The sequence below is a fragment of the Histomonas meleagridis genome (assembly GCF_020186115.1).
Source record: "Histomonas meleagridis strain 2922-C6/04-10x chromosome Unknown contig_51, whole genome shotgun sequence".
Classification (NCBI taxonomy): domain Eukaryota; phylum Parabasalia; order Tritrichomonadida; family Dientamoebidae; genus Histomonas; species Histomonas meleagridis.
This window is the reverse complement of record NW_027150894.1, coordinates 1234275-1255636: the sequence shown is the minus strand read 5'-3', so window position 1 is coordinate 1255636 and position 21362 is coordinate 1234275. Positions and strand designations below refer to the sequence as shown.

At 28.5% G+C, this 21362-nt stretch overlaps 9 protein-coding genes across 9 annotated transcripts; 5 read left to right on the top strand and 4 right to left on the bottom strand.

The window, feature by feature from the left end:
* Nucleotides 1–1062: 1062 nt before the first annotated feature.
* Nucleotides 1063–5034, top strand: GO595_007282 (uncharacterized protein; the record flags this gene model as incomplete). Its single annotated transcript, XM_067920729.1, has 1 exon — nucleotides 1063–5034. One exon carries the CDS (start codon nucleotides 1063–1065, stop codon nucleotides 5032–5034), a length of 3972 nt encoding a protein of 1323 aa, XP_067772801.1.
* A 361-nt stretch (nucleotides 5035–5395) lies between these two features.
* Nucleotides 5396–5986, top strand: GO595_007281 (26S protease regulatory subunit 4; the record flags this gene model as incomplete). The annotated part of the gene is made up of 1 exon (XM_067920728.1): nucleotides 5396–5986. The coding sequence occupies one exon, from the start codon at nucleotides 5396–5398 to the stop codon at nucleotides 5984–5986; it is 591 nt and encodes a 196-aa protein (XP_067772800.1).
* A 311-nt stretch (nucleotides 5987–6297) lies between these two features.
* Nucleotides 6298–7860, top strand: GO595_007280 (glutamine-hydrolyzing GMP synthase; the record flags this gene model as incomplete). Its single annotated transcript, XM_067920726.1, has 1 exon — nucleotides 6298–7860. One exon carries the CDS (start codon nucleotides 6298–6300, stop codon nucleotides 7858–7860), a length of 1563 nt encoding a protein of 520 aa, XP_067772799.1.
* A 3728-nt stretch (nucleotides 7861–11588) lies between these two features.
* On the bottom strand, nucleotides 11589–12119 carry GO595_007279 (putative NEDD8 conjugating enzyme; the record flags this gene model as incomplete). The annotated part of the gene is made up of 1 exon (XM_067920725.1): nucleotides 11589–12119. One exon carries the CDS (start codon nucleotides 12117–12119, stop codon nucleotides 11589–11591), a length of 531 nt encoding a protein of 176 aa, XP_067772798.1.
* A 155-nt stretch (nucleotides 12120–12274) lies between these two features.
* On the bottom strand, nucleotides 12275–12991 carry GO595_007278 (Synaptobrevin family protein; the record flags this gene model as incomplete). Its single annotated transcript, XM_067920724.1, has 1 exon — nucleotides 12275–12991. The coding sequence occupies one exon, from the start codon at nucleotides 12989–12991 to the stop codon at nucleotides 12275–12277; it is 717 nt and encodes a 238-aa protein (XP_067772797.1).
* Nucleotides 12992–13837: 846 nt separating this feature from the next.
* GO595_007277 (CAMK family protein kinase) lies at nucleotides 13838–15064 on the top strand (the record flags this gene model as incomplete). Its single annotated transcript, XM_067920723.1, has 1 exon — nucleotides 13838–15064. One exon carries the CDS (start codon nucleotides 13838–13840, stop codon nucleotides 15062–15064), a length of 1227 nt encoding a protein of 408 aa, XP_067772796.1.
* A 173-nt stretch (nucleotides 15065–15237) lies between these two features.
* On the top strand, nucleotides 15238–15486 carry GO595_007276 (uncharacterized protein; the record flags this gene model as incomplete). The annotated part of the gene is made up of 1 exon (XM_067920722.1): nucleotides 15238–15486. The coding sequence occupies one exon, from the start codon at nucleotides 15238–15240 to the stop codon at nucleotides 15484–15486; it is 249 nt and encodes an 82-aa protein (XP_067772795.1).
* A 4080-nt stretch (nucleotides 15487–19566) lies between these two features.
* Nucleotides 19567–20016, bottom strand: GO595_007275 (Calmodulin; the record flags this gene model as incomplete). Its single annotated transcript, XM_067920721.1, has 1 exon — nucleotides 19567–20016. One exon carries the CDS (start codon nucleotides 20014–20016, stop codon nucleotides 19567–19569), a length of 450 nt encoding a protein of 149 aa, XP_067772794.1.
* A 303-nt stretch (nucleotides 20017–20319) lies between these two features.
* GO595_007274 (Thioredoxin family protein) lies at nucleotides 20320–21330 on the bottom strand (the record flags this gene model as incomplete). The annotated part of the gene is made up of 1 exon (XM_067920720.1): nucleotides 20320–21330. The coding sequence occupies one exon, from the start codon at nucleotides 21328–21330 to the stop codon at nucleotides 20320–20322; it is 1011 nt and encodes a 336-aa protein (XP_067772793.1).
* Between the last annotated feature and the right edge of the window lie 32 nt (nucleotides 21331–21362).

Here is a 21362-nt window from a genome sequence, read left to right as displayed (position 1 = left end):
GAACTTCAAGAGAAAACGATGGATTTAATACCAAATGAAGATAAATATGGTGATCTAATTTCTGTATATATGTATAATACAATAATTAGGTTTTACAAATTATTCAAAGAAAGATATGAAATATTAAAGAATCAAAGTTTCAAACTTTATCCATCACCAGAACCAAGTGAAATTAAGCAAAAAATGGATGAATTATATGAAGAATATATTCAATATGATGAACAAACAACTCAAGAACAAATCAAAATCGAAATTAGTTCTATTTTTAGTGATCATCAACAGAAATACAACGAAATCAAAGCCAAAATTGCTCAACTTGATCCAGAAGATATAGGTTCAAAATGTTATTTGATTAATGAATTCAAACAACCAAAGAAAAAGAAACAATTTAATCCTCATAAGATTATTGCAAATACAAAGATCAAACAAGATGCCACTGATTCAACAAATATTAATTTTAATTTGCCTTCATTTACAGAAGGTTTGAACTTTGAATCAATTTCTTCTTTGATTCAAATTTATTCTTTATGTATACAAGGTACAAGAGTTCTTCCAATATATATACGTAATTTAAAGATTTCTAATCAAGTATTAAAACCAGCCGCAGAATATTATACTAAATTACTTCAAATATATCGAAAATTACCATATAATGATCATTCATTTTTATCTATTTATGTTAATACATTTTGCGAATCATTCAAAATACTTACAAGTAAGTTAAAGAAAGCAGGTGCTAACTTTTGTATCATGAATTTACCAAGTAATATGATGGTTAATTCACAGTCATCTCAAGATTTTATACAGATTCCAAACATTGGTTCAATTCCTCAAGCTAAAAATAAATGGTCAACAGATTCTGATGGAAATAATATGAAAAATATTAAATTTGGAATGTTTAATCAATCAGAAAATCAAAGACTTGTTAGTAATGAACAATATGATGAAGAAGATCAATTTTATAATTTACCAAACAAACAAAAAACAGAAAAAGAAATTTTAATTGAACATAAAAATATGTCAAAAAGTAATGATTTAATTTATCAAAGAGTTCAATCAGAAATGGATTTAATAACTGTGAAATATAAAGAAAATGATATTGAACAAGAAAATGATAATGAAGAAGAGAATAATGAGAATAATGGAGAAAATAATGATCGTAATAAAGAGAATGTTGTAACCGCTCGAGGTGGTACTGAAATGAAAGAAGTTACGAAAAAGAATTTTGAAGAAAATCTTTCTCAGATAACTGAAATTGATGGAATTCTAAGAGCAATTATACGTATGAAGCAAATGATGAGCAATCCAAAAGAAGATAATACAATTTTCTATCAAGAAAGACATGAAATTCCAAATGATTTACTTCAACCAAACAAAAATGAATTTCCAATTCAAGAACTTATTCAACAAAGTTATTATCTTAGTGCACCATTTATTCAAGCAGCAACTGATTCAACAGTTCCATATTCGAATATTTGTGTTTGTATTTTAGTTGATTGTAGTTCATTTATATCTGATGTAAACAAAATCTTTAATATGTTGATAATATGTTCATTAACAGCAGCACTTAATTCATTAGAAATTCCTTATTCAGTATTATTAATTGCAGATGAGAAATTTAAATGTGTTATTAAATCATTTGAAGAAGAACATTCAATTGTTGCATTACAAAGAATTCTTGATTGCTTATTAATTAAAAGATATCGAACTAATTTAATTCATTCGATTAAATTTGCTATTGATACAATTCCTGAATCAATTCTTAAAACAAGACCAAACGTTTCATTTTTCACATTTACTGATGGATTAGATGAAAATCTTCTTCGAACAAGTCTCTGGGCAAATCTTTTATCTAATCCTAATTATTCATTTGGATTTAGCTTTATTAAATCAAGTAAACTTGAAAAAGAAAACTTAGACTTTATTGAAGGTGTTTGGAATGATTTCGAAACCAAAACTAAAGAACTTGGTGCAAAATCATTAATAAAAGTTGTTTCAATTCAAGCAGAAATCAATAGTCAACTTACTAAATCACTTATTGAAATGTTTATGAATGTAATGAAACGTGAACTTGATGATACACAAATTTCACAATATCAAGAAATTACACTTCCCCAGTTTGCTGAAAAGATACCAGAAATAAATGATTTGGATAACTTTAAGAAATTAATGCATTATATAATACCATTAGAAAAAGGAGTTTATTCAGGAAGAACAGAAGTATTAAATTCATTATCAAGTAGGTTTAGTAAATTAAAGATGTCACATTATCGTAATCATTCAAATAGAATTAATGCATCTTCAAGAAAAATAGAGAAAAAAGAACTTGATACTTTAATTCATTCATTTATTAAAACTGAAAGAAATCATCATTCTTCTTTAGAAACTATATTTAAACCAAATAAAGCTTCACAAACAGTTTTATCTTCAACAGGTACAGATTTTGATATCACTGCATTAATATTAAATATATTAAATCCAGTACCAGATCCATTAATTTATTTAGTAGAAAAAGGAGGATTAATTCGTAATTATGGAGTAACTATTGTTATTGATCCATCAATTTCATGTTTTAGTGAACTTAATGGTGCACATACACTTCAAACAATTCAAAGCCTTTTATCAGTATTTACAATTCTTGATTTACCAAGTTTTGATTTAATTATTGCAGGTTCGCCAACACCAAATATATTATGTTCTGGTGTAAATACATTTAATGCTTTGAATCCAAAATCACTAATTTGGGAATCATTATTTGCATTTTTACAAAACAATAAAAGAAATGTTGATTTAGCTTCATCTATTCATGCAGCTTATGATCTGAAACGAATCAAATCAACGGATTATTCAAGTATATTATTTGTCATTACTGATGGTTTATATCAAGAAAATGAACAAAAACAAATTCTTGAACAAGTTAATTCATGTGTACAATATGGTATTACTACAATTGGAATTGGTGTAGGTATTTGTCCAAAAGGAATCACGAATTTATTCCCACAAGTTGTATTTTCACCTAATCCTTCTTATTTAATGAATGGTATTGCTTCTATTTTTGGTGAAGATTTAATAGAAAAACTTGAAAAAATATCTTTAGTTCAAAATAATGAACCAAATATTGAAACTATATCTGATATAATCCAAAACTTAATTAAAAACAAGGACAATCCAATATTTTCTTCATTAAAAGAAGATTTACAAAATATCACACCTTCACTTGATGCATTTCGTGAATTCTATAACCCAGAACAAAATGTGAAAGATGCAAATAATGAATTTATTAATCCAGAAGGAGATAATACTGAAATATACGATAAAGATTCATTAAAAGGTCAAAAAATACTTATAGTAATGTTATGGTCAAATGAATTAAATCCTGAGAAAGAGTCCACAGAAGTTCATCCAGATTATATATTTAAATCAAGTGAAGAAGGTCATACAGAATGTATCAAAACAGCTGTAGATCACTTTGGCATTGAACTTAAAGTCGTTATAAATTATTATGATGCAATTGTCGAATTAACGAAGCAAACTAAACCTGGATATTGTGACTATTATGCTGTGTGGGTAATGTGCGGTCCTCCTTATGCACTATTACCTCCTCAAAACAATCCTCATGCAGATCCGAATTTAGTTGGTCAATTTAATGAAGTATTAATTCAGTATTGGCAAAATGGAGGCTCAATTGTATTTTGGGCAGAAGGAGATCCACTTCATTATCAAGTTAATTTATTCCTTGAAACAGCAACTTTTCCAGAATTAGGAAATAAATGTTCTGAATTACGTATTGGTGGCGAACATGCAGGAAGTAAAATTTTACTTGGAGATGAAACAGGCGAATTAAAGAATCCACAAACTTTCAATAGAAAGAAACAAGACTTCAAGAAATTTAATCGAACTTCTTTATCACATAATCTTGGAAAAATTTTCGAAGGAATTACAATATCATATGCGCAAAATAAAATAGAGCCTTTCATTCCATTTTCACGTGATTCAGAAGGTGGAATTAGTTCAATGTTTTATCCAAGTGATACTGTTCATGGCGATATTATAATCGATTGTGGTTACACAAAATGTTTTATGCAAATGCGAACAGATGGAACATTTCGATACGTACAAAATATTGCCGGATGGACAGCACGACCTGAAGTGCATATGTGGATAGATAATTGTAATAAACCTAATGAATGGAGGCCAAAAGCTGTAAGTTATAACATACAATTGGGTGTTAAATGGAACAAATTCCAGCAAATGCCTAATATTATAAAGAAGAGATTATTCGCAATAGATACATCTGGATCTGTAAGTGGTAATGTTTTTTATTATTCAGAACTTCAAAAAATTATTAATAATAACTTCAGTCCTGGCGATAAGATTTATATATGGAATTCATCACAGCCTGAAGACAAAACAAATTCAATAAATTTAATAATTTCAAGTAAATATGGTTCTGGAGGTACAGATTCTGACCTCATTGCGGACATTGCAAATATGGCAGGAAGCGAATATCACGATCACTTGATTATAGTTACGGATGGTTACGTTGCTTCTGGAACTGTTCAAAAAGGCGATGAAAAAATGAGAAGATATAATATCAAGTTCAAAAAAGTTACAACTTATATTATAAACAATTCTAGCAGTGGAGCTGATTTTTCTGTTGGCGCCGCATACAGTAGAGGCTGTCCAAACGAAACTTATTACATTACACCCGGAAGAACAGAAAAAATGAATGTTTTGCTACAAGAAGACATCAACGCATTAAATGGAATGAGTTCAATTTCAACTTATTCGCAATTCATAAGTAAATACGATTCACTTGAAAGAGCAGTACAAGCTAAAACAATCGGAACAAAAGGAGACAGTGGATTAAAGTATGATTTGAATGCAATGAAGCAAAGAATTAATCAAAATGGATTAAGTTCAAATGATAGAAATAACTTTGAAGCGAAATGGAATGTATTATACAAAATGGCTGATGGTGCAATTCAAAACACATTTAGCCTAAGTGATATAGCAGCTGCTAAGACATCTTGATTATTAACTGAATCATCAATACTAAAAATCAATCTAATTACATTTAAATTCTTTTTCTTTTTTCAATTCAAAAAAATGAACACATAATCTTAATATGATTCAAAATACAAAACATACGTATTTTTTAGATATAAATATCAAGTGATGCACAAAAATTTTTTAATTCAAATTCATTTTTTGTTTTATGACACATTGGGAAGATTAACCCAAAGATTTAATATATCTTTGTGAACGAAATACATTAGTTTTCAATTGGTCGCAAACATACAATCATTTTTCATATCACAATTCGCACATTAAACACAAAAGTGCTACATAATCAAGATCTTGATTTAACTATCTTTGTTTGATCATGGAGTGGATGTCCAAGGAATATCCCGTGAGAGTGGCACCTATTTTCAATGATCCAAATTACATTTTAGACTTTTTTGAGCAGGAAGGATTTTATACTTTTTCAAGATTTTCTGTTTTTGATGATTGCATGTTCATATATTTTCCAGAAATTCAAGAAGCTGAAGCATTTGTTCATTACTTCAACCAGCTCAAAATTGCTGGAGTTACTTTACAAGTTACGTTTGAGAGGCCTGAACATGTTGATATTCCATCTTATTCTGATCGAAAAAGAGGCGAGACAATCATATCAAGAACTTTAGCAATAAGAGGGTATCCACCTCAACTTCTCACAGATCGAAATTTATATAATGACTTTTGGAAATATGGTTATTTAAAACAGATTGAAATCAAAAAAAGTGTTGGATATCTCCAGTATGATACGGAAAGCGATGCAGCCAATGCCATTCATGAAAAAAATGGAACATTTGTTAATGGAGAAAAAATATTTGTTGAATGTATTCCTGACAAAGCACTTAATGTTCCTAACATTCTCGTACCCCTTGTTATTGCAGAAAACACTCGTATCCAAAAAGACAGAGAGAATTTACCTCACGATTAGTACCACACGATCAAAATCAATTCAAATATTTCACATTCAATTAATTTTGATCGTGCCAAACTTTTTCTTATTTGGGTGGATCTTTTATATTTAAAATGTGTTTAAATGTTTGAATGAATAACAAACTTTTTTTTACATAGTGATTAATTAACAGATCACTTATTTTATTTTATGTTTTTAAAATGAAACTTTCAAAATTGAGCGCATAGAATGATTAAAGTTTCTTCATTCAATAAGATAATAAACTTTTCTTCCGAATAAAACCTAAACATTTCATAATTAATTTTCATACTTTTTGAGGGTATTCATTTATGCAAGAAGAAAAGATATTAATTATTGATTTTGGAGGACAATTTAGTCAGATTATTGCCAAGCGCATTAGGGAATATAAAGTTTATTGTGAGTTAATAAATAGTGAGTCGGTCACAATTGAAAAGATTAAAACGATTCATCCGATTGGTATCATATTTTCTGGAGGCCCTAATAGTGTTTATGAAGAAAATTCTCCAAAAATCCCTAAAGAAATTTTTTCACTTAAAATCCCTATTTTCGGAATATGCTATGGGTGTCAATTAATAGCTTTTACACTTGGAGGTAAAGTCGAAAAATGTACTAAATCTGAGTTTGGAGAAGTCGAAATTCGTTTTGTTGAAACACAAGTAACAAAAGGATTCTCAAACCATTCATTTACTTATTGGATGAGTCATACAGATTCAGTCGTTGAGATACCAAAAGGATTTACAACATTTGGATTCACACAAAACTGTCAAAACGCAGCATTTTGTGATGAAGAAAACAAAATATATGGTGTACAATTTCATCCCGAAGTTCAAGAAATGATCGACACCACACGAATCCAAAATCACTTAAATATTCTTTACAACTTTTTATATGAAGTTGTTAAAGCAAATGGTAAATGGAACATTAAAAATTTTGTATCTACTAAAATATTAGAGCTTCAACGAATCATTGGAAATCGTCGCGTTTTATGTGGCGTTTCTGGCGGCGTTGATTCTATTGTTGCTGCAACTCTTATTCATCGAGCGATTGGAAACCAACTTACATGTATTTTCATCGATCATGGATTTTTACGTAAAAATGAAGCAGATGAAGTCATTAAAGAATTTCAAGAAAATGTCGGACTTCAACTCATTAAATTTGATGATGAGAAAATATTTATCGAAAAATTAAAAGGTATTTCTGATCCAGAAGAAAAGCGAAAAGTTATAGGCGAACAATTTGTTCGTTCATTTGAAAGACATTCACTTGAACTTGGAAAGTTTACTATTCTTGCGCAAGGTACAATTTATCCTGATGTTATTGAAAGCGGGAAATGTAAAAACAAAAGTTCTGTTATTAAAAGTCATCATAATGTTGGTGGACTTCCTAATAATTTCGATTTCGAAGAAATCATTGAACCACTTCGAGAATTGTTTAAAGACGAAGTTAGAAAAGTTGGATTTGAACTTGCCCTTCCAGAAAAAATTGTCCTTCGACAACCTTTTCCTGGACCAGGGCTTGCGATACGAATAATTGGAGAAGTTACCGAAGAGAAACTTAAGATATTAAGGAATAGTGAACATATTCTTAAAGAAGAAATCGAGAAGTCTGGATTAAACAAATCTATATGGCAATATTTTACGGTCTTAACAAATTGTAAAACAGTTGGATCGCAAGGAGATTATCGAACTTATGAAAACGTTATAGCAATTAGAGCTGTGCATTCGATCGATTCCATGACAGCAAAAATAGCGAGAATTCCTTATGATGTGTTGGAAACAATTTCAAGTAGAATTGTGAATGAAGTTCCTCATACGAATCGAGTAGTATATGATATAACTTCAAAACCACCAGCAACAATAGAATGGGAATAAAAATTTATCTAAAATTTTTTTTATTTATTATAATAATATTAAACTAATTTATGATGCATTTTTGAAACGTTTTCGTGCAATAGAGGTTCATGAGTTTGTTGATGTTTTCATATCGAGTTGAATATGAATATGCTGTTTTAAACAATTAAAATAATTTCCAAATATTATTTTGAAATCCAAATTTATTCAAATAAATTATGAATAAAATGAATAAATATCTTTAGCATTAATATCAATTCCTTTTTGTTCAAGAAGTAATTTAACTATTTCCTGATGACCATAATAAGCAGCTAATATAAGTGATGTATTAAATAAATTAAAGAATTTCCAAATATTATTATGAAAAATTATACGATTAAAATAAATTTCAGATTAAACAAATGAATATCTTTAGCATTTATCTCAATTCCATCTTGTTCAAGAAGTAATTTAACTACTTCAGTGCACCCATTTCCAGATGCTAACATAAGTGCTGTTTCATATAATTTAAACAATCTCCAAATGTTATTTTGGAATTTTATTGATTTAAAATAGATATTAAACAAAACAAATAAATATTTTTAGCATTTATATCAATTTCTTTTTGTTCAAGAAGTTTTTTAACGATTTCAGAGTGATCAGCATAAGATGCTAAAATAAATGCATTTTCAACTAATTTAAACAATTTCCAAATATTATTTTTAAATAGTAAATTATTAATACAAAGATTAAATAAAATTTAGAGATATTTTTAGCATTGATATCAATTTCGTTTTGCTTAAGAAGTAATTTAACTGTTTCTAACTGACCTTTAAAAGATGCAGACATTAACACAGTTTCAAATAAATTAAAAAATTTCCAAATATTGTTTTGAAATACTAAATTATTAATATAAATATCAAATAAATTATATAAATGTTTTTGATATTAATATCAATGCTTTTTTGTTTAAGAAGCAATTTAACTATTTTTATTTTACCTATCATTGATGCTGAAATTAGTGCTGTATTAAATGATTTAAAAAAATTCCAAATATTATTTTGAAATAAGAAGCAAAAAATTTAAATATTTTATAAAATAAAAAAACACATTTAGCATTAACATCAATTCTTTTATCCTTAAGAAGTAATTTGAATATCTTTACATAACCATTTTCAACTGCAGTTATAAGCGCAGTATTAAATAAATTGAAAGGTTTTCATATATAATTATAAAATATTAAATTATCATAAAAAATATCAAATAAAACAAAAAAATATCTTTAGCATTAATATCAATTCTTTTTCGTTTAAGAAGTAATTTAACTATTTCTATATCATTATTTTCAGTTGCATAAATAAGTATTGTTTTAAACATATTATATAAAATCCAAATGTTCGATTAAAAATTTCAATCATTAAAACAAACATCTAACAAAACAAAAGAATACATTTAATATTCACATCTAAAGCTTTTTGATGAACAAGGTATTTAAAAACTTCGAAATGATTATTTTGATATGCTAATAACAAAGATGTTTTAAAATTATTAATAAAAATCCAAAAACAGATTTAAAATATTAAATAATTTATATGAATATTTATTGAGTTTAAATCAATTCCATGTTCAACAAGTAAACGAACAATATCAACATTAATTAGATATCCGTTTTCACATACTTCTGAAAGAATAGTATTAAATAAATTCAAAAAATTCCAATAATTTTATAATAACATTTTTCAATCAAAACAAAAAACATTTTTTATGTTTATATCAATATCTTTTTGTTCAAGTAATAACTGAGCAATATCAACATGATTATTTAAACAAGCAAAACAAAGAGGCGTATAATATTCAAAAAATCAACTCCAAATTTCTGAAATATTTTAAAAGAATATTTATTGAGTTTATATCAATACCCATTTCAACAAACAATTTCGCAATATCAAAATAACCTCTTGAACATACAATTGTAAAAGCTGTTTGAAATAATATTTACATACTCCAAATAAAATTTTATAACATCAAATTGATATAACAATAACTAAAAAACAAAAACAAGTGTCTATATAGTTAATATCGATACCATTTTGTTCAATAATATATCTCACAAGTTCATAATTTCCAGAATACGATGAATCAATCAAAAGATTGATTGGAATATTCTTTTTTGTAAGAAAATATTTAACAAGATATAAATTTCCAATTTTTGCTGAAGTATTTATAAAATCTATATCAATTTTCATCCCTTCATCAATTAAAAATGACAAAATTTCATAATTATAATATAAAATGCATATCATTCCTAATTCTTCTAAACTAATATCTTCAATTTTATTTTCATAAAGATAATGAAAAATTTCATTTCGATGAAATATAATTGATGTTTTATATGAATTTTTAAATGATGAATGTTTTTGTTCACATAAATGAATGATTTCTTCATTTCCACCTGCAATTGCATATATACATGTATTTCTTACATTTGCACCATTTAACATTAAATATTTAAAACATTTAATAGATCCAAAAAATGCTGCATAATCAATTAATGAAACATTACGTTTATTAATAAATGAACATCTTTCATAAAGTGATGGTTTAATAAATTGATTAAAATCAAAATTATTTTGTGATGAAATATCTTGAAGTTTTTCAATTTCATCATTTCGAATGATTTTTAAAATTTCACTTGGATTAACTCCTTCTTTGATTAATTTTTTATGAAGCTCCCAATCATTCTTTTTAAGGGTTTCAATAGTTTTAAAAAAATTATCATTAAATTCATTCGATTTAATTTTATTAAATTCTTCATTTGACAAATAATGAGCAAAATATGAAACTTTATTCTGGTACATATCAGAATCATAAAATCCTTCCCTTGAAAAATGATATTTTATAATACTTTTATCAATAACATTTTGTTCAATTAGCATTTCTAGAAGATAACTCGATTCATGTGAGCTGATATCATAAAGAATTTTAGTAAATATTTCAAATATATCATCATCACATGAATATTTACTAATAATAATATTAGTATTTTCTTTAGATTTAATAATTTGAAGATATTGAATGATAAGATCAACACTAATAGATTTTCTTAAAAAAAATGAATAAATTAATTGACAAATTATTACATTAAAAGAATATGTTATTTTTGGATCATATTTTTGTATTAATGATTCAACAATTTCTATGATGTTATCAGAATTTAAACTATAAATGAGTTGTTCTATTTCCAATAAGTAAAACATTTCTGATACTTTTTGTTTTTTATTTTTCCTTTTTTTTGTTTCATCCATTAGCATAAACGGTCGACATAATGGGTGAGAAACTTTTTCTGATGTTTACTCTCAATGAATTGTTGCATAATTCGTGTGGAGTTTCAATATATTTATGAATTAATCCACAAAATTAATATCGTCTGCATTTATATAACTTAATGATGTTCCTACAACTACATTTTCTTATTTTGCTTTGTTGATCAGCAATACTAAAAATCACATGAACAATTGTGGTATTATATATTAATATTTGAAACAGATACTTTTAGCATTAAAAAATATTTAAATTAGCATCACAATTATTATAAGAGTTTTGCAAAACCAATATTTTAAGAAACCGTTAAAATCAATTCAACCGTTTATCGTTTTGTCGTAACCGTTTGCAACTTTTCCGTAACCTTCTGAAAATGCAGAAAATCTAAATTGATGAAGAGAATCAACAAATCAAAAAAAATAATTTGTAATATTAAGGCTTTACCAATCTCACTCATCTTCATCTTCCATCTCAGCAACTTCTTGCATATATTCTTCAACTTTTGCCTTGAAACCTGGAAGGTTAGTCAACATTTGTTGTGCAGCTGGAATGTTAAGAGGATCGTTTGGATTTGGTTGAATGAAAAGGAACACCAAACCATCAACGATAATACGAAGTGGGTTTGCTGGACGATATTCTTTACGAAGAACACTCAAACAAATTTCACCTCCATCCTTGGGTTCCATGATGTTTGGATGCCAAATCTTTGTTAAAATACGTACAATAGGCTTTTCAGCTCTGAAGCCAGGTGGAATCTTAAAGTCGAATTTGAAGTGACCACCCTTGTAAATACCTGATGTGATACCGATATCAATGATGAAATGAGTGATATCAGAAGGATCTGGAAATGTCATTTTAAGATTTTGAACCTTTTCCATTTCTCTGATATCTTGTAAATCCTTCTGAAGTGTAAGGAGATAGCCTTCTGAACGTGTGCCAGTTAAGTCTGGTTCACCACCTTTCTTTGGTCTTCTTGCCATTTAGAATTCTGCCACTTTTAAGGGGCCAACTTCACTGAACCACTTTTTGAAACAAACTTGATCATTTGAATAGGGAATTGAATACATTCCAATCAAAATTAAAAAAAAACCGATATAATTCATTGAATCCAAAATAAAGAAAAAAAAAATTAATTTTACTCTGGTTCTGGAACTGGTGCAGGTGTTGGAGTTGGTTTCACAGATGGTGATGAACGACATCGAGGTTTGAGATCAAATCCGCCACAGCCAAGAACTAATACTAAATATAAAACAACAAGCGCAAGAACACCAACAAGAAGCCACCACTTAAAGCGATTCCACCAAAAGTACTTCTTCAGTTTGGTTGATTGTGTATTGAATTCTTTTGACTTATTTTCTACAATTTGTGCATCTTCATCTAATTCTTCAATAACTTCGCCGCGAAGAATAGCTTCTTTAAAGTTATCTTTCATTTTAACAACTGTGTCGTCGAGATCAGACTTGATTTGTGATATTTTAGCTCTCGTTCCTCTTTCAATTTGCCGCTGAATTTCTTCAAAGTATGGCTTAAATGCATCTTGGAATTCTAAGTGCTCAGCTGTTTTCCATTGTGCAGCATATTGTGATAAAAATTTTCCATGTATTGATTTAAGAAAATCACCCATAATTTTTTCATTCATTTGCCCACCAGTTGTTACAAGCATAACATTGAAATCGCTGTCGTCGTGAAGTATACCGATCAATGAATTATTAGCTTGACGGAATAATAATGGAGTTTTTATTCCATTGTTATAAATGTTAAGATAAAGCTGATCGTAGTTCCCCATCACTGGGGTATGAACAGCTAATGCTTTTTTCCCGTTGTAAACAGCAATGAATACGCAGTTCGTCATCGTTTTTCTGAAAAAGTGACGCAAATTTTCTACAAAAGTGTCAACTATAATAGTCAAAAAAAATTGTTTTGCACAAAAAAAATAAAGCACCAAAGCAGCTTAATGTTGCACTTAGTGCGGTTAAGATGTGCACATTTATTGTCAAAAGATTGGAATCGAAATAATATTAATTTAGAGTTTAAAACAATAATTAATGATTAAATTATTTCAACTTCAAAATCTGTTGCAATTTTTTGTTTTTTTCCAATATGCTGGTGTTTTTTGCGTATTTATATTTTTTTTACAAAGTAATGACAATTTCAAAAAAATAACAAAATTAAAAAAAATAGCAATTTTAAATACAAATTATCATATTTCGATTGGAACCTGAGGAAGAAATGCAACGTGGAGGAATTCGAATTCTATCCTTAATCTTCCTGTTGTTTCTTCTACGTATCCATTTTGTTTAATGAGATCATTCCAAGAAATTGGAAATTCGATATAGCTCCTGAGCGCTTGAGGTGTAAAAATCACTTTTTTTGTTTGTTTTAAGTTCAATTTTGGATCGTCACTATTTATCAAGTTCATTGTTAAGATCATTGGATAATCTTTTGAAATCTTAGAAAACATCACAACTACATTTACATTTAATTCATTTCGGCTAAATGGGTTTAAAAAAGAAAAATAGAAATAAAAATCTTTTGATAAAGAAAAATTTTGTGAACATGCAGAATAATTTTGGCTAGGGAAATTATCTATTACCCAAACTCCTTTGGCAGACCAATATTCATTCTCTGTATTTTCATTAAGTGAATAAGATGTTTCTTTTGTTGACATGGATATTAAACGGTCGTTATAATGTAACGAATGGAAAATTACAAAGTTATTAAAGATATCGGAAAAGGGAGTTATGGTTCTGTTGTTTTAGCAAATGACAAAAGAGATGGCAAGTATGTTGTTATCAAGACAATTCGTACCAAAGATGCAAAAACTCGTGCAAGTGCAGAAAATGAAGCAGAATATCTCAAAAAACTCCAACATCCTAATGTTATTGAGTATCTCGATTCATTTCAAAAGAATGATCATGAATTTTGTATTGTTTTAGAGTATGCAGATGCTAGTGATTTATCACATTATGTTGATACAAATAAACTTACGGAAGCAAAAATACTTCAAATTTTTTCACAACTTATATTTGGTTTGGAATACATTCACTCACAAAATATTCTTCATCGAGATATCAAGATTGCTAATATTTTTCTTTTTAAGAACGGCTTTGTTAAAATCGGTGATTTTGGCATTTCTCGTGAAATAGGTAAAACAGATCTTGCCAAAACAATAATAGGGACACCATATTTTATGGCGCCTGAAATAATCAAAGGGAAACCATATGGATATCCGGCAGATGTCTGGGCTGCTGGGTGTGTACTTTTTGAGCTTATGACTGGTAAACATGCCTTTACCGGAAAATCCCGGGAAGACCTCTTCAATAACATTCAATATCAATCACTTCCACGAAAATCATTTTCTAAGTATTCTAAACAACTCACAGATATTCTTCTCAAGACCTTAAACAAGAATCCTATTCTTAGACCGACATGTCGTCAAATTCTTCAATATCCAATCATTCAAAATGCTCTCAAAAAATTCCAACAAAAAGTTTCAGGAACAGATTCACAACAAAGCACACAAGCGTCTAAGCAATCAACTAATAGTGAGATAGAGCAACAAGATGTCCCTTCGTGGATAAGAGACAATCCGAACATCGCAAACGATTTGATGCGACAAAGCTTCAGAAAAATTAACAACGACGGTTTACGGTTTGCCGAGATTGTAAAGTCGTCTCTTTCCAAATTGCCTCCTCAGCAACTTGTTCCAACAATACAAATGAATATTGCAGCAAGAAAAAAGAAGTTGGAGGATGAATGTAAAGAGAAATTGGGAGAGGATAAATTTAGAATTGTTTATGATTTTATAAGAGAAAATTGGACAAAAAACAGAGATAAAATACCAGGATTGATTGGAATTAATTATTTTCCAGAGAATGAAGTGAAAATGATTGATATGATAATGATGATTGAGAGATTTCATTAATAGTAAATATTTATTTTCTTTAAAAGCTTATATAAATTGTTATTTTTGGTTAATTGTCATTAAGATTAAATGCAAATTGTAGTTGTGGAAAATATTTCATTTTCTCAAAAATTTATCGGCTGTGAAAAAATTGGCATGTGCTGTTAATTGTGGAGCTAAACGTTAAAACTTTAATGGGTTGTTTTTGCTCATGTTTTAGACAGGCAGATGAACCCAAAGTTGAACAAGCAAAAGAAATTGACATTGGTGAGTTTGTTAATAAAGATGAACCAGTAAGAGATACTTCAACATTATTACAACAGAACGAAGTTAAAGCAATAGCTATTGATGACTCTAGCTCTTCGTCATCAGTCAATCAGGAAATGATACAAAAACTTCTGGATGAAATAGACGATTTCTCAGATAATGCGGATAAATCATAAATATTTTATTAACCCACAGAACATACTTCTAGAAAAATAAATGTTTTATTTTGTTTGCTATGACTTATATTTTTAATTAGGGGAAAAAAATGCATAGTGGCTCAATCCTGAAGAAGGGAAGCAATATTTTGCTCACTGCCAGAACCCACGCATAGCAGGTGTTTTACAACCACAAATCCTCTTTTCCAAGTACAAGCATTATCTTTTTTGGTGAATCATTTTTAGAAAAACTGTAAAAACTTGACAAAATAAGATATTTCTCTGTTGTATAATAAATGCACTATTATAATATTCTAATTAAAATTTTGTAGTGATACCTGGTGTCCAATTGGTGGTAAAAGCGACCGTTAAAATCAATAAATTGAAGATAAGGAAGAAGAAATCAATAAATTAGAAGAAGAAATACAACAACTTCAACAAGATATAACAAACAAAGATAATGAAATTGACAAATTAAAAGAAGAAATTAAGAATGAAATCACTAATAAAGATGAAGCATCCAAGAAATTATATGAAGAAATTGAACAACTTAAACAAGAAAATGAGGGACTTCAACAAGAAATAACAACAAAAGAAGAAGAAATTCACAAAATAAATGAAGAAAAGATCAATGAAATTAAAGGAAAAGAAGAAGAAATACAACGACTTCAACAAGAAATAACAAATAAAGAAAATGAAATCACTAATAAAGATGAAACATCCAAGAAATTATTTGAAGAAATCGAACAACTTAAACATGAAAATGAGGAACTTCAACAAGAAATAAATACAAAAGAAGAAGAAATTAACAAAGTAAATGGAGAAATAGAACAACATAAACAAGAAATAACAAATAAAGAAGAAGAGATTCATAAATTAAAAGAAGAAATTAATAACGAAATCTCGAATAAAGAAGAAGAAATAAGCAAATTAAACAAAGAAATAGTAAAATATACTAAATTCCTAAACTCGGCAATGAATGAAATAAAAAATACGTATGTTTTGTATTTTGAATCATATTAAGATTATGGGCTCATTTTTTTTGAATTGAAAAAAGAAAAAGAATTTAAATGTAATTAGATTGATTTTTAATAATGATGTTTCAATTAATAATCAAGATGTCTTAGCAGCTGCTATATCACTTAGGCTAAATGTGTTTTGAATTGCACCATCAGCCATTTTGTATAAATTGGATATAAATTCTTTAATAGATGAAGTAGTTAATACAAAGTATTAACATGAAAACAATAATAATTTGGATAGAAATTCTCCTTTAATGATGAAAGCAAAAATGAGTTATATGCTTGATTGTTGACCTATAACTTCACGAGTAAATATTTTAGATGATAAATGTTTTTGTATCAAAAGTGACTAATCAACTTCCACTTTTTGATAATGATTTGATCGTATTTGTCATTCATTTTCAGGGTTTAAACCGTTTACAACATGGACTTTTTGAATAAAGAAATATACTTAAACGGAAACTGAAAAATACATCGAAGTTGTTTTGTTTGGCAGTGGAAATACTGGAAAATTATCAGTAATGGAAGTGTTTCATGGTGGAAGTTTTTCTGAAGTTTATAACCCTACCATTACGGAAACAATCAGATATAAAATTAAAATTGATGATGATGAAATAACATTTAATGTTACAACATTCGCTGGACAAACTGACTATATAAAAATGTGGCCTGATTATGTACGATTTGGAGATGGTTTTATACTAATGTATTCAATCATTGATAAAACTACTTTTGACGAACTCGAAATGTTTCACAAAGTAATAAAAGATGGAAAAGGAACTGGTTATATACCAATTGTAGTTTGTGGTAATAAATGCGATTGTTCAAACCGAAAAGTAAGTAAAGAACAAGGAGAAGAATATGCGAAGAGTATTGGAGCGCCATTCTTTGAAACGTCAGCAAAAGAATACATAAATATTGAAGAAATGTTTTCGACCATTGTTCGACTGATCATTGACAATAAAAAAGACATTAATGCCCCTAAAAAATCGGATCATCATAACAAGGAACTTGATCACCACAAAAATAATTGTATTTTTGCTTAATTTTAATAAAATAAAATCAAAAATAATTTTAATAATGCATCAATATGTATCATTTATTTACAAAGAAATGTTGTTATTTTGTATGGTACTGAAACTTGGGAAAATAATCAACAATACAAACGTTTAAAGATAAAACTTTTTATGGGAGGTTGTGAATCACCAAATGAATTTACGGAAAAATTAATTTTGTATATTGGCAATAATGAAAATAGTGACTTGAAATTTATGGATAAAAAAATTGTTTGTTTCATGAAATGTGAAACTTTGTCTGTGAGAGCTGAGTCATTGAGGAAATGAATGGTGTAGATATAAATATATATTCAAAATTATTGGTTAATGAATTCTAAAAGCACTGAAAGTAATGTGTTTTTTACAAGGCAAATTTATTATTGAATAATTTTTACCAAGATAAACTTGAAGACATGAAAGGTAACTTACATTCAGTATAAGTGCATATATATAATGGTAATATAGAAATAGTGAGATTATACTTTGAACAGAAAGGAATTGATATTAATGTTAATATTTATCTTAATAATTTTCAAATTCAAAATAATATTTGAAAATTATTTAAATTATTTAAAACAGCACTTATGTTGGCATTCACACCTGAGCCCCTTTCTAAAGGACAAGTCAGATGACAATTTTTTATTGATGTCTTCATATTCTTTATTCTATTATTAATTTTATTTATTTGCATAAAGTCAAAATATTTAAATGTTTTTTCTTATATTAGTCACTAAAGGTTCATTCCTAAGAAATACTGGAAGTAGGTGGATTAAAGTAAAGCCACGGGAAATCAAGAAATCATCAACAAGAAAAATACAATTAATATCCCCTTACAATTATAATAATAACAAAAAATTCAACAAAGAAATGAATAAAGGTAAGCATGACTTTAGCCAATTATCAACTAGGAAGATAGACGATGTGGTAAATCGTTTGAGGTCTATTATTAATTCAAAGGAAATATCTAAGATGGAAAGTTCTTTTGATGAATTAAAAAATAAGATTGGGGATAATAAAGAGAATAATCTAAAAATAGATGATCATCCAATGGAATTAAACGCTATAATATCTCGCACGATAAAGAAATTAATGGAAAAAAGGAAAAAGCTTCATGAATTTAATGGTTAACTATGTAAATAAAGAAACAAATTTACAAAAAATGAACTTATAAAAGAAATGTAACTTTTTATGATTTTTTTAATTCTTATATAAAATATAAAAACCAATCATTATTAACACATTTTCTTTTTGATAAATATTATCCAACGATCGTTACATATTGAACCAAAGTTACTCCACCTGAATCAGCAGTGCCATAAGCTTGTATTATCAGTACTTGAAAAACAGTTATCAAGAAATGTATAACTTGCGCATCCATTACAATAAGTTTTAACCTTCCTCCGACTTTTTGCTTGGGTGACTCTATGTCTTTCCAGTGAATGATATTATCGTAGGCTTTAATCGTATTCGCCTTCAACAAAGCCAATGCATCTCCATGTTACGAATGTTACTAATTACATAAAGCGCTCAAATATGTAATATATTATAATAGTGAATAAATAGATATCCCGACCAAAATGATATCATCTTCGAAGATGTGAACCCAACATCGTTTGAGGAGTCTTAAAAGTTTTAGATCATATACTGTAATTGAATTTTGCTAATTCACAATTTGACTTTTTCGGAGTTTTTTGAATGTTTTGTGAGTCACAAACTATGGTGATCGCTTGTAGCTTATTGGCACATGAAGCAAGAAGACTAATTAATGAAAATGTTTCAATTGAACATAAAAGATAATGACAATCAAGTACATCAATGACAACTGATATCACTTTACAGAGAGGGATTGCACTAATCCACCTATTCTTTCTGTAACTATATTTGTGATCATTTCCTACAAACCTTCAGATTGCGGGATATAAAAAGAGTTTAAGCCTCATAAAATATAAGTAAGCGCATGAGATTAAAAACTGGATTAAAACTTTTTAATAATCTGGAAATTTTAGGTAAAAAAGTTTCGGTATTTATTTACCAAGTGCAAGAAGTCTGAACTCGTGGTAATCTATCTTTCCGTCACGATTTCTGTCAGCTTCACCGATCATTTTACGAATAACTTCAGGTGAGGAATCAAGACCTAGTGAAATTAACAATGACCTAAGTTCTTGTGGAGTTATAAAACCGTCATTATCGCGATCAAAAACACGGAACGCTTCTTTTAATTCATCTTCAATATCACTTTGCCTCATTTGTCTTGACATTAAAGCAAGAAACTCGGTGAAATCTATGTTGTCATTTCCATCAGCATCAACTTCTCGGATCATATCTTGAAGTTCACTATGAGTTGGGGCTTGACCAATTGCACGCATAACAGAGGCAAGGTCATCAACGGTAATTACACCGTCGCCATTTCTATCCATGATATCGAAAGCTTGACGGAATTCTTGGATTTGTTCTGCTGTTAGGGTTTCAACCATTGTATAAAACGTTTAAAATTTCGAAAGACGTTAAAAGTATTTTACGAAAGCAAATGAGCACAAACCACCCTTTTGATAAAGTAACAGAAGAAAACGAGGAACCTGATGCACACGAAAGACCAGAGATTGGAATACATATTGATTTGTTCAATGACGATCAAACAAAAGACAATCCAAAGAAATGGGATATTTTTGGTGTAAAACACACAGATAAAGAAGTTGACAAAATGTTCCAGGAAGCTGAAGATTTATCTACTTGGTCTTTTTGGAAAATATAAACATGTTTGTATAGTATATGTTTATTTATTCTTTCTTAATCTTTTCTCTATGACTACAATTATCCCAAACCATCAGAGCTACACAGAACACCATTAAAAGAGGTAGGAAAAATACAAATGTTGGTGTTCCTTGGCCCCTCATATTATAATATATTGCCAATATTGAAGAACCAAAACCAGTTCCTGGGCCACTTCCTTTGATCACTCCGTTTTTCACATTTTTTACCCAATTCAACACATCATTTTCAATAATACTTTCGTTTTGATATATCCAAAAACGAGCTCCAGCCCTATTGTACAAAACATACTTTGGAATAGAAGCGTTTTTAACTCCTATGTAACGACAAAAATGTTGATAATCTTCACAATTTGTCTTTGATACAATAAAGTCCTTTGAAACTTTATCACAAATAGAAATAGCATCACTGGTAGGTTCTTTGCTTGTGTTTGTTAAGTAAATGAGTGCTGTTAATTTTTGGGTTGTTAAATGTTTCATCACGTAAGAAGAGATTTCAACAAAGAAAGGAAGTGAGTGCAGCAAAACAAAATTTGTAAGAGATTCTATATCCCATTCCCCATTATAATCTTCGGATCTGTTAATATCAGTGTAGACCGTTAAGGATGGCTTAACGTCTTCTTTCCCATCAATCAAAAGGAAATGTGACTCAATGTCTCTGAACTGCGTTGAAACATTACGTACGCTGTTAATTTTTTCTTTATCATTTGGTGGTATTGTGAAAACAAACACTGTTGTTGTGTTTGCTCTTTTGATATATGAACTTATTTGGGATTCATTGATTGGAATTAATGGAAAATTTAATTGTTTTTTAACGAAGAGAAGCATGTGCTCAAGGTTCCTAGTTCCGTCGTAGTTAATTTCAATGTTGTTTTTATTATCAATCCAAAATATTTTTGGATAACTATCAGTTTTATATTTTTTACAAGATTCTCGATTCATTTCACATTCGATATCAGCTATTGAAACGTATTCATCTAGATCATCAATATATGTAAGTGCTTCCCATGCTGGTGCCATTTCTTTGCAATGAGGACACCAACTTGCCCATA